The sequence below is a fragment of the Odontesthes bonariensis genome, chromosome 5 (assembly GCF_027942865.1).
Source record: "Odontesthes bonariensis isolate fOdoBon6 chromosome 5, fOdoBon6.hap1, whole genome shotgun sequence".
NCBI lineage: Eukaryota > Metazoa > Chordata > Actinopteri > Atheriniformes > Atherinopsidae > Odontesthes > Odontesthes bonariensis.
The window spans coordinates 1458120-1481933 of record NC_134510.1 but is presented as its reverse complement, the minus strand read 5'-3'; the positions used below and the strand labels follow the sequence as shown (position 1 = coordinate 1481933).

The following is a 23814-nucleotide window of genomic DNA, read 5'->3' as shown; positions in this document are numbered from 1 at the left end:
AGACATGAACCGAAACACAAAAACATAACCTAAAACATCAAACTAAAAACAAGAGTCCATGTAAGACAGTCAAAAACAATTGATATCGACTAGTCATATTTTTGGTAGACCTTTTGTGTGGTGGGAATGAAAAAAATCAAAGATTTGAGCAAGTGGACACACCTGCTGCCATCAGTTATATTCTATTGTTTTACGGTTAGTTCTATCAAAGGTTTGTTTTTGGACAGTATATGCATATATGTTTAAAAACTGTTGAGACATTTTTCCAATTCAAGTTTTAAAAGCAGAACTTCATTTGGGACAGTCATGCAATTCAAGAGACTAAAACATTATAGTACTGTGGTATGTATTGGTTTGGGCATTCCTGGTCAAAATACTGTTGCCATAAATAGTTTGATGGGTAGGTGGAGAAAGCGTCATGAACACTGTGGCTCCAACAAGCAGCAGCCATGGCCAACAACAAACGGCTTTATTGATAAGTTCTTGTAGGACTCTCAGAGGCAAATTAAAAATGTATCTGCTCTGCAAAAGGCCTTCAAGAAAATATATCAGACTCTAGAACAGTGGTGCTGTATTCTATTATGCAGAGACACCTGACTAGCACATTCTCATCTCTAACACTGTCACGTATTGCTACTTGGTCAAGTGCAGGTCAGTTTTCAAGGGGTACCTCTTTTGTATCCATTTATGATGCACAGGGAACTGCTCCACAGTTACATTCTGGCATCCCTCTGCGACGGTGAGTGAAAACATCTTTCTTTTATGTACAGGTTCTCAGCAATTTACTCAGACCACTGAAGGAGGTCAGAGGGAAAGAGGGGCATACACATCTGACCCTCAAGTATGCAACTTGAGTTAAGGTGCAAGCTGCTGTTTTCACGGAAAAATATACTCTGGCACAACAAGCTTCAATAGCCTTTTTGCCATGGTTCTTTCCATGCATTCCACGACTGTTAACTTTACTCAAAATAGTCATCAAACACTGCCTGTACAACAGTGATGCTTTGGAGTACCCAGTGCGTTCAAAACTGACACAGCAAGCTCATCAAGTATCAGTATGTGACATGCTGGGAGTCAGAGCAGATTGCTTTACCACAAAATCCAGTGTTACATATTTAAATGGACGTCTCATAGAGCCAATGCATTTTAGATGCAAATCACGTGCACTGATTAAGTTAAACAACAGCAATGAACAAAGGTTTCTTTGAATAGAAACAGGCATAGAATTTCATGAAGAGAACACTAGCCGTTAAGAACAGTGCCAATCAAACATGCTTGGTCTTAGAAAGTGATTATAAAACCACATATATATATATTTATATATATATATATATATATATATATATATATATATATACATATATATATATACATATATGTGTGTGTGTGATTATAAAATGACAGTATATTGAAATAATTACAACTATTTCAAATTCCTTTTAAATTCAACTGCTTTTTCAACTTTGCTACAGTGGATGAAAGAGATCATTTTTACTTTGAAATAAAACATCCTAAAGTGCATACTTTTCACACTCCACATGGCAAAATTTTTCCAAGATAATTAAACGTCCCTCTGGTGGGAGATGTAATTTGAAAGGCAAACGTGAATAAGGGAGCTTTAGACATTTGGGGTGACTTGTCATTTCCACTGTTGTGTTTGGCATAGTCCAGAACTGGAAGCCTAATTCTCCAAGCAGAGTGAACCGCCAAGCCATATTGAGGCCACATATGGCAGCCATTTTCCTGCCAGATATCTCTTTATACTTTACTTAACTGTTATTGTAGTCCAAATCTATATGGAATGTTGGAGAAGTTTATTTATGTCAATCTTATGTCCAATACATTTTCTTTTTTGTGAAAGATTTGTAGTGATTAACTCCTATTAATAAACTCTAATAGATTTAATTTGATTTGAATGTTGCCTTAAAAGCCCTCAAAGTTGTAATGTGTTATATTTTGCAAAGATATTTAAACCAGCTTAGCTTAGCAGTGGGATCAGCAACTAAAAGTGAAATCAGATCTGTTCTGAACAGCTCATCCTGATATCAGGAGTGTTAAAATTCATTCTTGTGCAACTTCTGAATATGTAACAAAAAGAGTATTTTCAGAAAGCAAAAACATAAAATGTTGAAACTTTAGAAATGTACTTTGAATGTGTTTGTACTGTGTGTGATCGTGTTGATTTTAGGTGTTGGATGGTATCAGATTTTAGTGGTATGATAACCTTGAGCAAAAATATTGAGGGTTCACTGTATTGCAGTATTGAAATAAAAGGTCAAAATGTCAAAAGGTCTAAAAACAGCATGTAGAATACCTTAAACATTAGTAAAAATGCATGTAGAGTATCATATTACTCTTACCTTTTAAACACTGTATTATGTGACCTAATTGATTTTAATAAAAGCACAAATAATACCACGAATGCTTGTCAAATAATGCTACATATAATACGATATTGATTCTGTTATTTCAGGGTTGATGCACACTTACAGATAAGGATGGTACAAGTGAGTTTGTTTGCTCGTGTGTATTTTCACGCGCTCACATTTGTGCTCTGTCTCTGTGCAATGCATTCTCAGTAAAACTACCAGAGATTCAGCAGCCTGTTTTCAACATCTTTGAACAGATCTGCAGATCATACAACAATATGAGACGTAAACAGACTTATAGAAATGATACCAGCTGAATTTAGCTGTAAAATGAAAGTAAAAGTACTAGTTTCATAGAAAATGTATACCACTCTGATCTTCGTGTGAAGTCATATTAGTGTTATGAAGCTGATGTTAGTTCATTATTTAGCCATGTCATTTACCTCCATAGTATGCCTATGCTATTTATTTCACCAGTGCTAAGGACGCTAACTCTCGTAGGTGGTTGTAAACCATGATCCATAAACATGCATGTTAGGTTCACCAGTCATTCTAAATTGATTCTGGGATTGAGTGTGAGTTTTCATCGTTGTTTGTTTCTGTTTCATCAATGCAATAGCTGACAACTAGTCCTGGTTGTACCCCGCCTTTTGCCCAATGGCAGCTGGGATAGACTGCAATCCTGAATTGGGTATTAAAGCAATACTATGTAACATTTCTACCTTAAAATAACAGTTTGAAAAAAATTGTGCAGCTAGAATGAGTTATAATATTACGATTGGCCTGTCTCCTATGCCCTTCGGGGGTCTGCGTTGGAATAACTGAGTTATGTAACTTTGCTGGACCGGCCCGGGAGCTGAGCGGAAGTACTTCGACTTTCTTTCTGGCACACCTACCGCAAAAACAAATAGACCCCTCTCACGCTCCCAGGTATAAGGCTAAGCTAGCGCAACATTGTCAGTACGATCATCATGGCAGAGGCACCGAAGAAACAGAAGAAGACGTTGACTGATGAAGCAAGGAAGAGAAAGAGAGAGGCCGACAGTGTCGTAACCGTACATTACCTCCAAGCCTGTAGGGGGAGCTCCATAATGGGCTTTTTGAGAAGTTACATAGTATTGCTTTAAGGTTGAAGAGATGGTGATGAGAGGTGCTCACGTAGATGTAAAATCATGACTATTGTGTCCTCTGATAGATCGTCTGTGCAAGCAATTGCACCAACCAGACGGTGATGGAAGAGTCACCCTATGCAACACACAACCTGGAGTTCTTGCCCTCCGTTTTTCAGTCATAAAGAACATTGGGCCTCTCGCAAGAACATTCTAACTTTAATTTCATTCTAAATTTCTCTCACTTTTTTCGTACGAAGGTCTCGTACGAACACGCCACGTCAGATTCAACAAACGCTGTTAATTTAGAAAAAAGTGTGTAAACGACCTGCGTAAATGATGAATGAATTTAGGGGCTCTGAGACTGAAGTTCTGCTTTCAGAGATCCAGAAAGGAAAATCTGTCATTTTTAGCAGTGTCAGCAGTGGAATACGGGACTACGAGTGCTGTTAATTCTGTGTCACCTGTAGTTCGTAATGTCACCGAAATAAAGAAGAAATGGTTTTATATGGAAATAGCTTTAAAAAAAAAGGTCTCGCCATGGCCAGGCGCTCGATGACTGCAACTAAAGCCGTGCAATCAGCTGTTTCCTCATCATGATGGCTCTTTGATGGGGTGGTCCATGAGGGGGGTCTTCTGGCACCACACCTTCTGGTCTGCCTGGGCTGGTTCAGGTAGTGGGAGACCCTCGTTCATGGCAATATTGTGCAAATCTGGCATGCCTTCTCTGGGCTATAGAGCAGTTTGCCCCCCGCTGTATGGAGACACACCCACCTTGCCTTCAGCTCAGTGCGCTCCACAACAGCACGGGTGCTTTGATGCGTATATGTGTGCATTGCTCCCATTATGTTTGGCAGTCCAACCACGGCATGAAAGTCCCTCTTAATCTGTACTTGTTGGACAGCGGTGTATGGGAATCTGATGTACCATGGGTGATAAACTGATGAGAGCTTTGATGACCAAGGGGAGCGCATGACTCACAAAGGACTGGGACACCCCCGATCTGTCTCCAGTCTCCTTCTGAAAGGTTCCAGAGGCCAAAAATCCAAGGGTGGTGAGGACCTGGACGTGTGGTGGAATCGGGTTTGATCGGCGTGTTTCTCTCTGGAGTTGTGGCTCTAGCAAGCTGCATATTTACTGCAGCACAGTCCTTGGCAATCGGGATGTCAGCCATTCGTCTGTTTCCGCTAGGATATCTACACAGTCTCGGAACACACGCTCTCTTCCAAGAGCCTGAGGCGCTAAGGCATCCAAAAGTAGCAAGTCAGCCGCTGGTTACACTTCCCATTGACCTATTTATATCCAGAGTCAAATGAACCTTCAATTAGTGCATAATTTAAGTCAAACAGAATAATGTCAGCATCATTATGGGGTATAATGTATTTATTTATTTATGTTTGCTTCAAAGTAATTAATTAAATTACAATCCATTAGTCAAGCAAACTTGATTGGAATAACAGCGGACTATTTTAGGAAACTCCTACGACAGGTCTGGATCACTCGTAAATTCTGTTCGTACCTAAAAGAAAACAAAATACGTAAAGATTGGTGAATGCGCAAATTCTCTTGAATCACTCGTACGCACGATTTAAGAACAAATCTGTGCGTACGAACGGTTGTTGCATGAGGCCCAATGACTTTTTAATTCATATACTTTGAAACCAGAAACTGGGGGATGCAGAATGGTGGCGTCCACACTTATGGAGAGAGAGAGAGAGAGAGAGAGAGAGAGAGAGAGAGAGAGAGAGAGAGAGAGAGAGAGAGAGAGAGAGAGAGAGAGAGAGAGAGAGAGAGAGAGAGAGAGAGAAAAAGAATGAATACTGGAAATTAACTCAGTGTATTAACCAACTAAATACGATCCATCTTTAGTGGATCAACACTTTGACCAAAAACCCAATGAAACATTTAAATGGCAACAGGGTGTAAATACAACTTGAGTATATCCCACATGAGACTAGGAACCTGCTTAGTGAGGAGGGGGTATCTACATCTCCCTCACAGTGGGCATCTGGACAATTTTGTAAAAACCGAAAGGACTAAACAAAGAAATCGGGGGGGTGTAAAAAGACGCCTCTGCATGTGCATCAAGAATGTGTGACACAAATTATGGTGGGTGGAGCTGGGTTAATGTTTATTGGTTAGTCCAGGTGGTATCCGGTTAAAGTGGCTGAAGGAATGACTGTGTAGCTTTCAGAGTGAAAATTTTGGTTTTAATCACACAAATAAATGTATTAAACTATGGAATTCCTTAAAGCATGTACACAATGCTATAACACAATAGTCATTGATCAAATAAATAAATAATATTTATTTTGTAAACAGTCTTTCACACAGATGTATCTTTCTGATTTAAGTTTCATGCCCATGTAAGCAAAAATAAATCAATTCAATTCAACTTGACAAATGAAGTAAATAACTTTTTTAAATAAAGTTGCTGGATGGATGAAGGATGATTTTTAGTTGACTTTAATCCAGGCCAAAAGCCAAGAGCTATTAAATGTCCCCAAAGCTTAGAAAAAAACTGTCATTGTGTGTCTTGTTTCAGATTCCAGTCAATGCTTAAAATGAAAGGGATTTGTGCAAGGATTGGTCACCATACTGGTAAATATTTTTTTTCTTCCGAGGATCTGTTTGCACTGGACGTGGAGCCTTACCGATACAGTGGTGTGAACATGACAGGCTTCAGGATCCTCAACACAGAGAACAGCCAAGTGGCCTCAATCATTGAGAAGTGGTCCATGGAGAGACTCCAGGCTCCACCAAAACCTGACTCTGGTCTACTGGACGGCTTCATGACTGTGAGTATATTAGACACATGACTGTTGTGAATGGCTTGCCTAGGCTAATTTAAGCTTTTGTCTGGGACTTTTGGGTGAAAAAAAACCTGACAGTAGAAGTTTCATACTTATCCAGAACATTTTCCATCCATGGGGCAGAGAACCAGGAGCATCCTCAGCAACACTGTTTTTGAGATGGGGCGCACATGTTCCATGGATGGGCAGCCTCACACTTTAGAATAGGCATTGTGAATTTCCCTGAGCTTTCACTTTTCTCTGCAAAGAGGCTGTTTTTTAAAGCTGTGAGGTGACAATATAAAACCTTGTTCTGGACATGATAGACCTGTTTGGATGGTTAGGCAGGGGCTTTTCCTTGAGAATCGCACTCAGATGTCCTGGGGAAGTCAAATGCAAAACCTTTATGTCCTGACTTCCAAATGAGTCCTGAATACAAGAGTCTGTCACTGTGATCTGAAAGCTCTCCAATCAGAGCACACTGCTTGTAATAACTATTTCTCCTGACTGCTTTCATACCACTCTCTTATCTGGGAACTCTGCCAAAAATGTCAACCCACCAGAGACAAGGAATTGGAGTGAGAAAAAGGAGTAATGAAGGGCGGAAGAGAAATGACTAGAGGGAGGATGAAAAAGAAAGGAAGAAGGTGAAGGCGAGGAGGTGGTGAAATCAGAGTCCTCATGTTTTATTCCCACCACGCCAGTTGAGATGTTAAATGTTAGGCTGTTTGGTTTGATTCCAGTTAGGAAGCACTGGCGGCAGCAGCAGCAACATGTTGGCCGCTGATTAAAACCAGTGGCTGGCCTCTGGGGAGAAGCAGGTTCTTTTTTGCTTTTTTCTCTTTCCAAAAGAGCAATATCATGCTGAGTCATGTTTCCAGACTAAAATTGGAGAGTGGGTGTTACTCAGTTTAAGTTCCTTTTGTGATATTTGTGACTCAATCAATAGTTTCCCACTTGAGACCTGAAATGGACTGTGGGTGTAATAAATGGACATTTTGAAAGCACAGAAACCACATGGCACCTTTTTCACTACCAGCTATGAGCTGCTGCGTAGGATCTTAGAGTCAATATGATGACTTTATTCCACACAAAGAACCAGGAAAAAAGGAAAAATACGAGATTATTCTCCTATGTCTGCCCTTATATTGTTCTCTTTCATTATATAGTTTGCTTGTGAGTCATGTGCTGAGCGGAGCTGGATGGTTATATGTGAATCAGTGACAAGTGAAGATTTATATGTGTGAGGAGTGTGCTGTGACCCTGTTCATCGCTCAATTGATGGCATGTGAGTCTGGAGGTGAGGATTGATTAATTAAGCAAATGGCAACCAGTCATAAACTAATGATGAAAGGTTTTGTAAATGTTTGATTAGCGACTTGATTTGTGAGCTATATTAACGATTTTGTGTGATTAAGCTGTGAAATATGGATGTATTCTGTCTTATAGACTTAAAATCTCTTCATTCAGTCGGCAGTTTTTAAAGGACAACCTTCCTCGCTTCTGTTTTAACAGAGAATTGGTAAATAAATGCAAGAAAATAGCACTTAGCTAGCCATTCCTGAGAACTTTTAGACCACCTTTGTGTCTGTAGATGTGAATAATTTAAATTCATGACACCAGCTTATGGAATAAGCACCACACAACTACAGGCCTTTACCAACCAGGTGTTGTGAATTGCAAGAAACACCATGAAGTTAGGTCTGAGTTTCTGCCATCCAGGCCTGCATCTACGCATCTTCCTACTGACAATCAAAGCTAAGACCATTGAATTATCTAAATTTGTAAACTGTTTGAAAGTAGTCTAATATCTACACTCTAAACCCTTCATTGGTCACACTACCAAACTATTCATTTGTAGAGTCCTAGATAAAATAGGACTGATATTGACTGTTTTAAGATTCGCAGTATAAATGAAGATGTGGATGAACTGTTCTGCTGTTAGGAATGTCCGTGGCTTTGCGTTCTCTGACAGTGGTGTTAACATGCAGGTGGAAACCAGCCAGCGTCTGAGTGGCTGAAATAAAAAGTCGGTAAACATGTTAAACATGTTAAACGTGTTGGGGTCTGCTCGGTGGTATTATGGTTGGCACTGTTGGCTCACAGGCAGGAGAAAGACGTTTGCATGTTGTTCCCGTGTATGAATGGCTTCTCCCTGGGTGCTCACCATACATCCGCTTAGGTTGCTTGGTGATTCCACACTGGCGGTAGCAGAGAGTGTGAGTGTGCATATTGTTCATCTTGTTTGCCTCTGTTAGCCCTGTAATGGACTGGTGGCAGCTGGGATTGGCTCCATTCCCCCATGTGACCCTAAATTGGTTTAAGGAGGTATGGCAAACGGACAAATGGATGGATTTTGAAATAGTGGTCTGTAAAAATGTACTGGTTTCAACTTGTGGGAAATATAGCAAAGTCTTTTGAAATAAAGAATATTCCATCATCATATTCAAATGACTTCTTGTTAACCTTCCTGGACAGTTTTCTCTGTTCACACTGAGCCCCGAGCTCCTCCAACTGCTGTATCCGATCAGGAAAAGCATGAGATAAACCCGTCAAGTTGTTTTAGGAGCATATGTCTCTGTGTGGCAAATCAGGTCTACTAATTCTGCACCTCATTCCTTTGTGCTGCCTTCAATTAACGGGGTGACGGAGAATCCCTGCTCTGAGTTGTGGCTTAACATGCACAAGCAGAGTGACCTTACAAGCTCTTCCTCTCATTACCATAATGTCTCTCCCTGTTAATTGCCTTTGCTGTTGTCTAATTGATCGTATGCCCTGCAAAATTGAAACAGGTTCAAATAAAGATCTGGCCATGAAAGTAATTCATGCATCCATGTCTTTGTCATATGTGGGAACTTTTATCCCCATCTGAGCAAACAGGCTGACCCTTTAGTCATCAAGGTCGTCTGCCTGTCTGTCACAGCCGGAGAGCCCGGTTGGTGTTCAGAGCCGCCTCGCTGCTGCCACATTAGCATAGATATTCCACACCTGTGGCTACGTCTAAATGCACAGTAATGGGAAGCTGTTTCTTTTCTTTTCTTTGTGACAGATATCATTTCAAGTAAATAAAAAAAATCACCATGTCACATGTCATCAGACATGTTCCAGGAGTCATGTTATCTAAGCATTGCTCCAACAGCTAGCAATAGAATGAGTCACATTTGAATAAATGGCTGAAAAGTCTTTGGGGTGCTCACAGAAGCGGTGGTCTCTGCTCCTCTTTGGCCAGCTGTGTGAGGGTTGTATTTCTATATCACTCGCCTCGGGCAGAAACACAGAGAGGAAGGGGGGGTTGGACTGGTGGGGGCATTGTGAAATGGGTTTTTCTTGATGAAGACCCCCCTGCGTGGCAGAACCTTCTGGGAAACATGGGCTGGACTGATTTCAGAAGCAGGGGAGTCGGGAGGCCTTGAGACGCTGACCCTGGGCAGAGTTCAGGTATGGAACAGCGGGGCCTTGTGGACCTGTCGGGGCGCACAGCTGAATACAGAGAGCAACCCTTCTCTCTCCACTCTTTGGTACTCAGATCATGCTCCACTCTCTGGCTCCACTGTCTCCAACATGCACAGTGCAGCTCATGTTATTGAGCTGTAAGCCCTGATGGATCCTTCCAGTCTTTGTCTGGAGTTTGAGCTGTTTGAAGGGCTACTCATTACGACCCAATGATTGGGGGGGGGGGTGTATTTGGTTGTTCCCTGTTATTGCTGTTGATGTGGCTCTGAGATTATGGACTGTACTATTCTCTGTTAGATCAGGCTTCTCCCAGCTTAGTTCTCAGTCCATCTCTCCATCTTCCCCTCTGCTCCGCAGACTGTCAGGGGAGGTATTTGGCTGTGACATGTTTGTGGGGCATTACTACAACAGCTGGGGTTACTTGTGCAGAGGCTGTGAATGCTTGGCCGGACTGATGAGGACAGGGATTAATGACGCTGGTACCAGAGTGCCTGAGGTGTCTGTGAGCCCACAGGAGACATGCATCTCTGCTCATCACTTCTTTAAGTGGGCTGAAGTTTGCCTTTTGCCCTCTCTTTCTCCTCAAAGCCCATTTTTACAGTATTAAGCTGTATTTGAAATATTGTGGATGCAACAGCAATGATTGTATAGTAACGAATGTTGTTATTCAATTTGAAAAACCTATTTCAGCATCAATAAAATAATCTACACACTTCAAACTGAAACATGCGCTTAATTACTATTAAATTATTACATATAACAATTGTGCCAAATTTACAATTTGAACTTAATTTAGCATCTACTTGAATGGAAACACTTTTTATTTTTTTTACATAATTGTAAATAATTTGGGCAGTAAGGGGTTAAAGAGGATCATATGATTGTTCCTCCTGTTTGACTTTAATCTGAGTCCATTGTTTCAGTCACTGAGAACACAGTGACTGTGTCTTTGGTGAAGAACACATCGAATCATACGCATCATATGAAGGGGAATGTCTGGTGGAAGAATATTCTATGGATCCTTGTTCGGAAGATCTTTGAAGTTAATCTGTTCAAAATGAACAAAGCAATCTGGATAAAATCTCACAAGCTGGGCCGAGTCACAAGCTGGGCCGAGTCACAAGCTGGGCCGAGTCACAAGCTGGGCCGAGTCACAAGCTGGGCCGAGTCACAAGCTGGGCCGAGTCACAAGCTGGGCCGACTCACAAGCTGGGCCGAGTCACAAGCTGGGCCGAGTCACAAGCTGGGCCGAGTCACAAGCTGGGCCGAGCCACAAGCTGGGCCGAGTCACAAGCTGGGCCGAGTCACAAGCTGGGCCGACTCACAAGCTGGGCCGAGTCACAAGCTGGGCCGAGTCACAAGCTGGGCCGAGTCACAAGCTGGGCCGACTCACAAGCTGGGCCGAGTCACAAGCTGGGCCGAGCCACAAGCTGGGCCGAGTCACAAGCTGGGCCGACTCACAAGCTGGGCCGAGTCACAAGCTGGGCCGACTCACAAGCTGGGCCGACTCACAAGCTGGGCCGACTCACAAGCTGGGCCGACTCACAAGCTGGGCCGAGTCACAAGCTGGGCCGGGCCGAGTCACAAGCTGGGCCGAGTCACAAGCTGGGCCGGGCCGAGTCACAAGCTGGGCCGAGTCACAAGCTGGGCCGACTCACAAGCTGGGCCGACTCACAAGCTGGGCCGAGTCACAAGCTGGGCCGAGTCACAAGCTGGGCCGACTCACAAGCTGGGCCGACTCACAAGCTGGGCCGACTCACAAGCTGGGCCGAGTCACAAGCTGGGCCGGGCCGAGTCACAAGCTGGGCCGAGTCACAAGCTGGGCCGAGCCACAAGCTGGGCCGAGTCACAAGCTGGGCCGAGTCACAAGCTGGGCCGACTCACAAGCTGGGCCGACTCACAAGCTGGGCCGAGCCACAAGCTGGGCCGAGTCACAAGCTGGGCCGAGTCACAAGCTGGGCCGAGTCACAAGCTGGGCCGAGTCACAAGCTGGGCCGACTCACAAGCTGGGCCGAGTCACAAGCTGGGCCGACTCACAAGCTGGGCCGACTCACAAGCTGGGCCGAGTCACAAGCTGGGCCGAGTCACAAGCTGGGCCGACTCACAAGCTGGGCCGACTCACAAGCTGGGCCGAGTCACAAGCTGGGCCGGGCCGAGTCACAAGCTGGGCCGAGTCACAAGCTGGGCCGAGTCACAAGCTGGGCCGACTCACAAGCTGTTCTTCACTTGTCAGATGATAAAATGAGTGTGTGGAGACGGTTTTCCCTCCCAAACACTCACTAACAAACCTTCCAGTTGCAGTCCTGCACCCTGCTGATTGGTCAAACACAAGCACTGATAATCACTTAGTCTGGAGCTGACAACAATCAGATGTAATTCTCCATAGAGACTAAAACCATTGTGCTTGTGATGCCTCAGCAGGCTGAACATGCAGAATTTGAAGTTTAAAAGGACATAGTTATTCTGTGGTATTCTGTGGCATTGATAGATCAGTTTAAGTTAGTGACATCTATGCCTGCTGACTAAACAAATGATCAATGGAAAAAACAATATAGATTAAATTTCTGGCTTCGGTAAATAGAGCCCAAGTAGTCTCAAGACTTACAAAAGTTAACAGGGCAGTGCACTCATTTTCAGGTCCTGTCATACACATGCAACAGACTGACTTCTACTGCAGTGATACAGGTTCTAATGTTCTAATGTGCACAGACACCCGGAGTAAACAGCGTGTGAATGTCAGCACAAGAACAATGAGTAAAAGTAAGAATAGCAGCTGGATAAGCCCTCTGCTGATTAACTGCACTGTTTAAGGAAGATTATTTCAAGAGGAAACATGAGATTGAAATAGCCAAACATGAATACATCTGTAGCTCTGTGGACTGAGTAGAATTGTGTTCCTTTGTTTCTTTGAATATTCTGACGCAGTCTGAGTGTGTGATCTGCATTTGTCTCAGTCCAATGTGAATAAACGTGTTGCTGCTGTCAGGGGAAGCTGTGTTGGAGCTGCCTGCAGACTGAAGCTGCAGCACCCACAGCTGGATTAATGGCTTCCAGCCCTCCGGTGCCACCGTCGGGCTCCTGCTTACACAGCCGTCCCCTGAGATCGCTTACTGCAAAAGCACACACAAAATTCCTCTGACAACACTAACTCATAACCCCATACAACACACCCCCCTAAAAGTGCTAATATAATGGCTTCCCTTCTCCATCAGCTGCTCATGACACATCTACACCTCTGGCCTCCCAGTGGGGACGGATGGTGGCTGTATACCAGGCATACTTTAGACTGTATACGATGTACACACGTATGTATACACTAGCACAAAAGCTGAATAATATACAGATATACCGAGATTATTTGGGACATTAGGCTCATAGGAGGGACCTGGCCCGGCTGTGGTAGTTTTGTTTAGCCCTCTCTGTGCCTGCGTGGGCTCTGCTTTCCTCTGGGAAACATACCTGTCAGGTTAACTTATGACTCCAAAGTGTGCATTGTGTTTTACTTGTTTGCCTCTGGATGGCATCTGTGAGGACTTGCCTTATGACAGCTGGGATAGACTAAAGCACCCTCCATGGTCAACAATGGATGGATGGATGGATTTAAAGACGACAGCAGCCTGAGAAAAAAGCTTGTTAACCTTGTAGCACCCACAGTTGCAGATATGCAACAAGCTTTTTATTTATTTACATTATATTTTTATTTATATTTTTATTTACATTAAATATTTTGATCTTTTAAATTTACATTCATTATTTACATTCATGTGTAATATTTTTTTACATTACATTTTATGTGCCGACAGTTGTCACAGCATCATTTTCTTGGCTCAGTGAATTACACTCTGCTTTGCGGTGGTCTGTTCTAGTTGGTTCTGGTCTCGTTTGGTGTGCTCTGCTTTGTCCACCTTTCACAGCGCTAATGGGAGCTCAGCTCTCCAAATTGTACTATTATGATTATTTTTTTGCATTTTTTTATTAGCTTCATGTGCACATTTTTTATTTACATTACATTTTTATTTACATTACATTTTTTGCATTTTATATGTGCTTCACTTTTTCACAACAAAGATCTGTGAAATCTGTTTGATTTGTTGTTGAATGGAAAGTTTATGATGGTTGTGTTCCGCACTTTGTATTAAAAATGTTCAATAAAGGATTATTATATACATTTTATTGTGGTAGCATCAGTTACTGGTGAACTTTCACTATACCTTTTTTGCCAAACGATCTGCAGAGAATGACTTGGTTTTGTGAACTAAATGAATCAGGAAAGCCCACAGTTGCAAATATGCAACATTGCCTAAAATGATCAAAAATAGCCCAATTCCAAAAATTCCAAAAATATTGGTTTATTCCCACCCAAAAAGATGCAAGAAGAGCCAAAATGATTTTTTTCAATGATTAGTCATATGCTTGGGTGCTACAAGATTAAACAGTGAAAGAAAATTTGATTTTTCTTTTGTTAAAATTCTTTTGTTAAATGTCAGGGATGTTGTGACTCATCACTATAATCCCTTCAGGAGGAGTCCTGATATTCCACTTGAGTTTATATTACTAACTGGTCAAACTAATTAAGTTAGCCCCAAAAAGGTAAATCATTTCCATGGATTATCAGTGCTGGTAGTGTTTTCTTTTTTTCATGCCATGGAAGTAACAGAAGTGGTGCACCATGATGCTGTAATGGACTAATGCAGCTTGTTCAGTGCGGTCATCAGAACTCTCACCTGTTTTTCAGTGGTCCTGACAGTGGTCCTGATAGTGGTCCTGATAGTGGTCCTGATAGTGGTTCTGACAGTGGTTCTGACAGTGGTCCTGACAGTGGCCCTGACAGTGGTCCTGACAGTGGTTCTGACAGTGGTCCTGACAGTGGTCCTGATAGTGGTCCTGATAGTGGTTCTGACAGTGGTTCTGACAGTGGTCCTGACAGTGGCCCTGACAGTGGTCCTGACAGTGGTTCTGACAGTGGTCCTGACAGTGGCCCTGACAGTGATTCTGACAGTGGTCCTGACAGTGGCCCTGACAGTGGCCCTGACAGTGATTCTGACAGTGGTCCTGACAGTGGTCCTGATAGTGGTCCTGATAGTGGTCCTGATAGTGGTTCTGACAGTGGTTCTGACAGTGGTCCTGACAGTGGCCCTGACAGTGGCCCTGACAGTGGTTCTGACAGTGGCCCTGACAGTGGTCCTGACAGTGGTTCTGACAGTGGTCCTGACAGTGGCCCTGACAGTGATTCTGACAGTGGTCCTGACAGTGGCCCTGACAGTGGCCCTGACAGTGATTCTGACAGTGGTCCTGACAGTGGTCCTGATAGTGGTCCTGACAGTGGCCCTGACAGTGGTCCTGACAGTGGTCCTGACAGTGGCCCTGACTGATTCTGACAGTGGTCCTGACAGTGGTTCTGACAGTGGTCCTGACAGTGGTTCTGACAGTGGTCCTGACAGTGGTCCTGACAGTGGTCCTGACAGTGGCCCTGACAGTGGTCCTGACAGTGATTCTGACAGTGGTTCTGACAGTGGTCCTGACAGTGGTCCTGACAGTGGCCCTGACAGTGGCCCTGACAGTGATTCTGACAGTGGCCCTGACAGTGGCCCTGACAGTGGTCCTGACAGTGGCCCTGACAGTGGTCCTGACAGTGGTCCTGACAGTGGTCCTGACAGTGGTTCTGACAGTGGTTCTGATAGTGATTCTGACAGTGGCCCTGACAGTGGCCCTGACAGTGGTCCTGACAGTGGCCCTGACAGTGATTCTGACAGTGGTTCTGACAGTGGTTCTGACAGTGGTCCTGATAGTGATCCTGACAGTGGTCCTGACAGTGGCCCTGACAGTGGCCCTGACAGTGATTCTGACAGTGGTTCTGACAGTGGTTCTGACAGTGGCCCTGACTGATTCTGACAGTGGTCCTGACAGTGGTTCTGACAGTGGTCCTGACAGTGGTTCTGACAGTGGTCCTGACAGTGGTCCTGACAGTGGCCCTGACAGTGGTCCTGACAGTGATTCTGACAGTGGTTCTGACAGTGGTCCTGACAGTGGTCCTGACAGTGGCCCTGACAGTGGCCCTGACAGTGATTCTGACAGTGGCCCTGACAGTGGCCCTGACAGTGGTCCTGACAGTGGCCCTGACAGTGGTCCTGACAGTGGTCCTGACAGTGGTCCTGACAGTGGTTCTGATAGTGATTCTGACAGTGGCCCTGACAGTGGCCCTGACAGTGGTCCTGACAGTGGCCCTGACAGTGATTCTGACAGTGGTTCTGACAGTGGTCCTGATAGTGATTCTGACAGTGGTTCTGACAGTGGTCCTGACAGTGATTCTGACAGTGGTTCTGACAGTGGTACTGACAGTCGTCCTGACAGTGGTCCTGACAGTGGCCCTGACAGTGGTACTGACAGTGGTCCTGATAGTGGTTCTGACAGTGGTTCTGATAGTGATTCTGACAGTGGTCCTGATAGTGGTTCTGACAGTGGTTCTGATAGTGATTCTGACAGTGGCCCTGACAGTGGCCCTGACAGTGATTCTGACAGTGGTTCTGACAGTGGTCCTGATAGTGATCCTGACAGTGGTCCTGACAGTGGCCCTGACAGTGGCCCTGACAGTGATTCTGACAGTGGTTCTGACAGTGGTTCTGACAGTGGCCCTGACAGTGGCCCTGACAGTGGCCCTGACAGTGATTCTGACAGTGGTTCTGACAGTGGTTCTGACAGTGGTCCTGACAGTGGCCCTGACAGTGGTCCTGACAGTGGTCCTGACAGTGGTCCTGACAGTGATTCTGACAGTGGTTCTGACAGTGGTTCTGACAGTGGTCCTGACAGTGGCCCTGACAGTGGTCCTGACAGTGATTCTGACAGTGGTCCTGACAGTGGTCCTGACAGTGGTCCTGACAGTGGTCCTGATAGTGGTCCTGACAGTGGTCCTGACAGTGGTCCTGACAGTGGCCCTGACAGTGGCCCTGACAGTGATTCTGACAGTGGTTCTGACAGTGGTCCTGACAGTGGTCCTGACAGTGGTCCTGATAGGGGTTCTGACAGTGGTTCTGACAGTGGTACTGATAGTGGCACTGATAGTGGCACTGACAGTGGTCCTGACAGTGGTTCTGACAGTGGTTCTGACAGTGGTCCTGACAGTGGCCCTGACAGTGGTTCTGACCGTGGTCCTGACAGTGGCCCTGACAGTGGTCCTGACAGTGGCCCTGACAGTGATTCTGACAGTGATTCTGACAGTGGTCCTGACAGTGGTCCTGACAGTGGTCCTGACAGTGGTTCTGACAGTGGTCCTGACAGTGATTCTGACAGTGATTCTGACAGTGATTCTGACAATGTTCCTGACAGTGGCCCTGACAGTGGTCCTGACAGTGGCCCTGATAGTGGTCCTGACAGTGGTCCTGACAGTGGTCCTGACAGTGGTCCTGACAGTGGTTCTGACAGTGGTCCTGATAGTGATTCTGACAGTGGTTCTGACAGTGGTCCTGACAGTGATTCTGACAGTGGTCCTGACAGTGGTTCTGACAGTGGCCCTGACAGTGGTCCTGACAGTGGTCCTGACAGTGGTCCTGACAGTGGTTCTGACAGTGGTCCTGACAGTGATTCTGACAGTGGTTCTGACAGTGGTCCTGACAGTGGTTCTGACAGTGGTCCTGATAGTGATTCTGACAGTGGTTCTGACAGTGGTTCTGACAGTGGTACTGACAGTGGCCCTGACAGTGGTCCTGACAGTGGTCCTGACAGTGGCCCTGACAGTGGTCCTGATAGTGGTTCTGACAGTGGTTCTGATAGTGATTCTGACAGTGGCCCTGACAGTGGTCCTGATAGTGATTCTGACAGTGGTTCTGACAGTGGTCCTGACAGTGATTCTGACAGTGATTCTGACAGTGGTCCTGACAGTGGTTCTGACAGTGGTTCTGACAGTGGTACTGACAGTGGCCCTGACAGTGGTCCTGACAGTGGTCCTGACAGTGGTTCTGACAGTGGTCCTGACAGTGATTCTGACAGTGGTTCTGACAGTGGTCCTGACAGTGGTTCTGACAGTGGTCCTGATAGTGATTCTGACAGTGGTTCTGACAGTGGTTCTGACAGTGGTACTGACAGTGGCCCTGACAGTGGTCCTGACAGTGGTCCTGACAGTGGCCCTGACAGTGGTCCTGATAGTGGTTCTGACAGTGGTTCTGATAGTGATTCTGACAGTGGCCCTGACAGTGGCCCTGACAGTGGTCCTGACAGTGGCCCTGACAGTGGTCCTGACAGTGGTCCTGATAGTGGTTCTGACAGTGGTTCTGATAGTGATTCTGACAGTGGCCCTGACAGTGGCCCTGACAGTGGTCCTGACAGTGGCCCTGACAGTGGTCCTGACAGTGGTCCTGATAGTGATTCTGACAGTGGTCCTGACAGTGGTCCTGACAGTGATTCTGACAGTGGTTCTGACAGTGGTACTGACGGTCGTCCTGACAGTGGTCCTGACAGTGGCCCTGACAGTGGTACTGACAGTGGTCCTGATAGTGGTTCTGACAGTGGTTCTGATAGTGATTCTGACAGTGGCCCTGACAGTGGCCCTGACAGTGATTCTGACAGTGGTTCTGACAGTGGTTCTGACAGTGGTTCTGACAGTGGTCCTGATAGTGATCCTGACAGTGGTCCTGACAGTGGCCCTGACAGTGGCCCTGACAGTGATTCTGACAGTGGTTCTGACAGTGGTCCTGACAGTGGCCCTGACAGTGATTCTGACAGTGGTTCTGACAGTGGTTCTGACAGTGGTCCTGACAGTGGCCCTGACAGTGGCCCTGACAGTGGCCCTGACAGTGATTCTGACAGTGGTCCTGACAGTGGTCCTGATAGGGGTTCTGACAGTGGTTCTGACAGTGGTACTGATAGTGGCACTGATAGTGGCACTGACAGTGGTCCTGACAGTGGTCCTGACAGTGGTCCTGACAGTGGCCCTGACAGTGATTCTGACAGTGGTCCTGACAGTGGCCCTGACAGTGGCCCTGACAGTGATTCTGACAGTGGTTCTGACAGTGGTCCTGACAGTGGCCCTGACAGTGGTTCTGACAGTGGCCCTGACAGTGGCCCTGACAGTGGTTCTGACAGTGGTTCTGACAGTGGTCCTGACAGTGGTTCTGACAGTGGTCCTGACAGTGGTCCTGACAGTGTGCAGCAGCAGTCCAAACAAACAGCACCAGATCAGAGGATCTGAGTGGCTGAGAGGGTGGAGGAGTGCTGAAGGTTGCCCGCTGACAAAGTGTTTCCATGCCAACCAGAACGACAGCATCTCATCAGCTTGGGAAACTGATGGATGGTCCTCTGCTGAACCTTGAGATTATTGTTGTAGACAACAATGCATTCTGCGTCCCTGCTTCAAACCTCAGCATGCTGGTCACGTTCAGGCCTAAAGCTCACCCTAAACCCGTCTGACTGTACAGTGCTCACACAGTCCATGTTGTGATGCCACCCCAGCAAAGAAAGTTTTCACAAGTACAAAGTGGTGCTCTGAGGGTCCTTCCAGCAGATTTCGTTCTCTGCTCATTATCTGCTTGCTGGGAAAAACTCATCAGATTCACTTGAGTGTTAAGACTATTAGTCCTCTTGACAGTGTATCTTAGTCACGGCACAGTGGATTCTGCTGCTAAAGCAATATGGCAGAGCTCTGCTTATAGCCGTGTCTACAGTCCATTCCAAGCCCAGGCATTAGGAAGCCTGATAGAAAGCAGGCTTTTTAATTAGCAAAGCACTACTTAAAGACTTAAAACACATTTGTGTTGCTTTGAGCAAGATCAAACGCAACAATGGCTGTTTTATTTGGTTTCTCAATTCCTTTTAGAAGTATACCCTCATAACACAGGCAGACAGGCAGGCAGGCAGACAGGCAGACAGGCAGGCAGACAGGCAGGCAGGCAGACAGGCAGGCAGGCAGACAGGCAGGCAGGCAGACAGACAGGCAGGCAGGCAGGCAGACAGGCAGGCAGGCAGACAGACAGGCAGGCAGACAGACAGGCAGGCAGGCAGGCAGGCAGACAGGCAGGCAGGCAGGCAGGCAGACAGACAGACAGACAGACAGGCAGACAGGCAGACAGGCAGGCAGGCAGGCAGACAGGCAGGCAGGCAGACAGACAGACAGACAGACAGGCAGGCAGACAGACAGACAGGCAGACAGGCAGGCAGGCAGGCAGACAGGCAGGCAGGCAGGCAGGCAGGCAGACAGACAGACAGACAGACAGGCAGACAGGCAGACAGGCGGGCAGACTATATCACAAACTCTAATCAAATCGGATGCGACACATACTCACGGTTACTGGAGTACTTCAGATGGAAATGGTATGGATTATTAGATTCTGGATTATCAACATGCTCTATGATTAGAACACTGCGGGGGAGTACATTCATGTGAAACATAAAGCAAACTCTTTCATTCCTAACAGAAAACATAATATCATCCTTATCAGGTTTTACACACATAAACCTGTAGCAGGAGGGAGGCCACTGGAAATGGATCTCAATAGCAGCAGATTGAAATGTTTTTGTAAATTTTACATTCATATGACACTGAGATACAATAAACTAACGGATCAATCATATTAAAGCCAAGTGGTTTTGATAATCTGGTTTTAATCAAATCAAATCAAATTTATTTATATAGCACATTTCATGTACAAACAATTCAAAGTGCTTTACATAAAATAAAAGCATTGCAGCAGGGAGTGGAAGAAGCATTAAAATACATAAAAGAAAATAAAGAGAAACAAATAAAATAATTTTAATGAATTTAAAAACAAGCAACAGTTTAGATAAGTTCAAAGATATCGTGCAGATTTCATGCATAGACACATGAGAACAGAAATGTTTTTAACCTGGATTTAAAAATGTCTCCATTTGGTGAAAGTTTAATCTCCACTGGCAGTTTGTTCCACTTGTTTGCAGCATAACAGCTAAATGCTGCTTTTCCAATGCTTCTTAAAGTTTTATTCACTTCATTCCCTCTCTAATTCAGGGGTATCTTCCTGTTAAAAATGACTTTTTCCTCCCAATTGTTGCCTATGTATGCTTTGGACATTGGATTTAATAGATGTAAAATCATGTTTCAGTTAGTTTTCTTTGCGCCAAATCCCAACAACTGTCATTTCAAGGCGCTTCAAAGATACAGTCCAATTCAAGCCAATTACAATCCAATTCATCGTAATACAATCAGAATCTAATCAAATAAAATTGATTTAATTCCAAATTAGTCCAATTCATACAAAATCTTTTTTTTAAGTGAAGCAAACCAACAGATTGCATTGAAAGTACTCTTGGATCCACTCCCCGTCCTGAGCATGCAGAGGCCACAGTGGAACCTCTCATGGATTGCATTTTATCCAAACATACAAATCTTACTTCATGTATTGAACTTTTTTCATTTGCCTGTACAGGTCTCCAGGATTATTTGGAGTCTCTAATTGTACAGTGAGAATGATTATGCACGAGTGGAAAATGTTTGAGACGGGAACAGTCATTCCAGTTCTCCAAAGGTGTCAGTGTGCAAAGCTCAGAGTAACAACAGCAGCAGCTCTCTGACACTGCAGGCTGTTAGCATGCTGAATGTTCCATTTAAGAGTGCAGGTAGACAAAGGCTGTACAGGTAAGGCTTCTCTGGAAAGGCTGCTGGTATGAAGCCTCTTCTAAAGCCCCCCTAAGTGCCCGTACCTGCTCAGCCATTGGGCATGTGTGGAGTGTTGGTGAAGGTCTGTCTCAGATTTCTTATGCTCCGTCGCTGTTATAAGACTCCATTGAAATTGACTAAATTTTTTTCAGTAAATTCCACATGTGGAATGACCAGGTCTGTCAGTAAGAGGGCTCCCTCTGATTGGCTGTTCAGTGTAGCAAATGAGTGTGTGACAAGGGAGGCAGCAGTACGGATAGAAAGGAAATGACTCACTGAACATACAGCAAACATTTTACATCGCACAGAATTGATTCGCTTCTCTCAAAACAAACCACACTGGCAGTTGGAAGTCGTCTTTGTTGTGTCTTCATGTACCATTTTGTCCCACATGGTGGTGGGACAGAGGACTTCTCCTTCCCGCTGGTATGGTGTATTTTCTGTTTTCTGAGCCTAATCCAATTACAAATTACAAATACAAGTTTCCCTCAGATTGGCATAAAAGTGGTGAATTGATATCTGTGGCCTAAGTAAAATGGCCACAGTATTCTGGATGTGTATCCTGACTGAGGACATAAAATAAAGGAGAAGTTTTGTTGGTGAAGTGGTCTTTGATTTTATAAGAGAAGCAAAAACTAGGCCTCAGTTTAAACCCCATTTAACAAAAAAAGTCTTGCTTATTATTACCTAAGTTGTTGTCAGGGGACAGTACACTATCAAATAGTGCGATGAGTCCTACTCATCAGGCCCGAAAATGTGCAGGCATATGACACTAACGATTCTCAAAATCAGGGTCTTGGGGCTGCTGCTTTCCTTCCTGGGAGTAAAAAAGATGTGGTGCTAACAAGGCTTTCTGCTGACATATTTCCATGTGATGCTATGCATCTCCTCACTGTGAGACAATCCTTTCAAAGGACCCAATCTTACCTTTACCAAAGCTGTTTAAGCAGATGCATTAAACAGTGTACTGTGGTGTAGGGACTGGAGCTGGACCCTGGGTACCATCTATCTGCAGGATGCACATCATAGATAAGGTCAGTGAAGTTTCAGCAGAGAATGAAGCAGTCATTACGATCTGTCATCAGCACTTTTAATTGTCAATTATTATCCGGCCATGTTTATTTCTTCATTGCCTGTTGATTGCTAATGCACCTGATTTATGTGAGGAAATCTCTGCCAACACAGCCATTACTGTGGTGGCCATGACAAACTGAGCGCTGATTCAGTAAAAGTGAGGTAGTGACAGAAAGACGAGTGGATTTTTAAAGTTGGCTTATACCACCATATATATCTATCTCTCTCTCTCTCTCTCTCTCTCTCTCTCTCTCTCTCTCTCTCTCTCTATATATATATATTAATATATATATATATATATGCTTGAATTTAATTATCGCCTACCAACATCAAATAAAGGATTTCTAAGATAAGATGGAATCCAAATATCCAAATTACCACTTCATTTTTCCAAAAAGCAATCTGTTACTCTGCCTGTGCGCTTAACAGAAAGAGAAAAGCCAAGACAGACAATGCTCTTTTGCTCCTCAGTAGGCAGCCAGTCCTGCACACATTCATGAGCATGTGCAGCTCACTTCTCCCATAGTAAAATCACAAAAGTCATCACATAAATGCCTTCTGTTAGCTGCAAAGAAGAGCTGTACTTGAAATCTAAAAAAGCATGTGCAGGCTAAGCACAGCTCCACAACAGTGGTGATGCCACCGGTAGGGCTCCCTCAAAAAAGTGAGGCTGGCTTTCAGCTTAATGCTGCTGTTTCTGGTTATTTGGGGAAGGAGATGCTACCCACAGCTAAAGAGTTGCTGCCTTTCTTGAATGTGATTAAGAACATTTTTATAACTTAGTAGACTTATAGGCATTGAACCCCATATGTTAGATTTTTTTATTTAGTGATTATTATAATTTTCCTTATTATTATTTATGTAAGCATGATTGTTGATAATGTGTTGTAAGTGGGTCATTGCGTCTGCATTATCTGTTATTCGTCTGCAGAGCCTCATATGATATGCTTTAGAATAGACTTTGTAATGAGGTAGAGCCAGTAAATTCACAGCTAGCTTTACTCTGACCTTACACGTTGTGGATTTACCCTTTTCAACAAGTAATGTAGTAACATAACCAAATGTCTTGACTTGCAGCAATCCTGTAAATTTGTTCCTTTTAAAACCCCTCTATGTTTAAAGTTATGTGTCAACTGACGCATGCAACAGAACTTATTCTGTGGAATAAATGTAATAGCTTTAACTTGAAGCTGTAAAGTCTGAATGCAAAAACAACTCTGTGCATGTTTTTCAAGACAAGCAAGTGACAATCCACTTACTAGATAAGAAACTGTCCTCCCAAAAACAACTCCACAGGTTGTCTGTCCATGCAGACAAAAATGACCTTTGATTACGCTCCACGAATTGTGATATCTTATGGTCGTGATCAACTAAAGTGTCCAAATGCAAGACTGTTG

General features: G+C 44.6%; 1 protein-coding gene across 5 annotated transcripts in view; it reads left to right on the top strand.

The window, feature by feature from the left end:
• LOC142379606 (glutamate receptor ionotropic, kainate 2) overlaps nt 1–23814 on the top strand; it is a 422159-nt gene that overhangs the window by 178627 nt on the left and 219718 nt on the right. For all 5 annotated transcript variants that reach the window (XM_075464651.1, XM_075464654.1, XM_075464652.1 and 2 more), the window contains one exon: nt 6103–6276. In XM_075464651.1, the coding sequence (XP_075320766.1) occupies nt 6103–6276 (174 nt within the window). The remainder of the gene's footprint in view (nt 1–6102; nt 6277–23814) is intronic.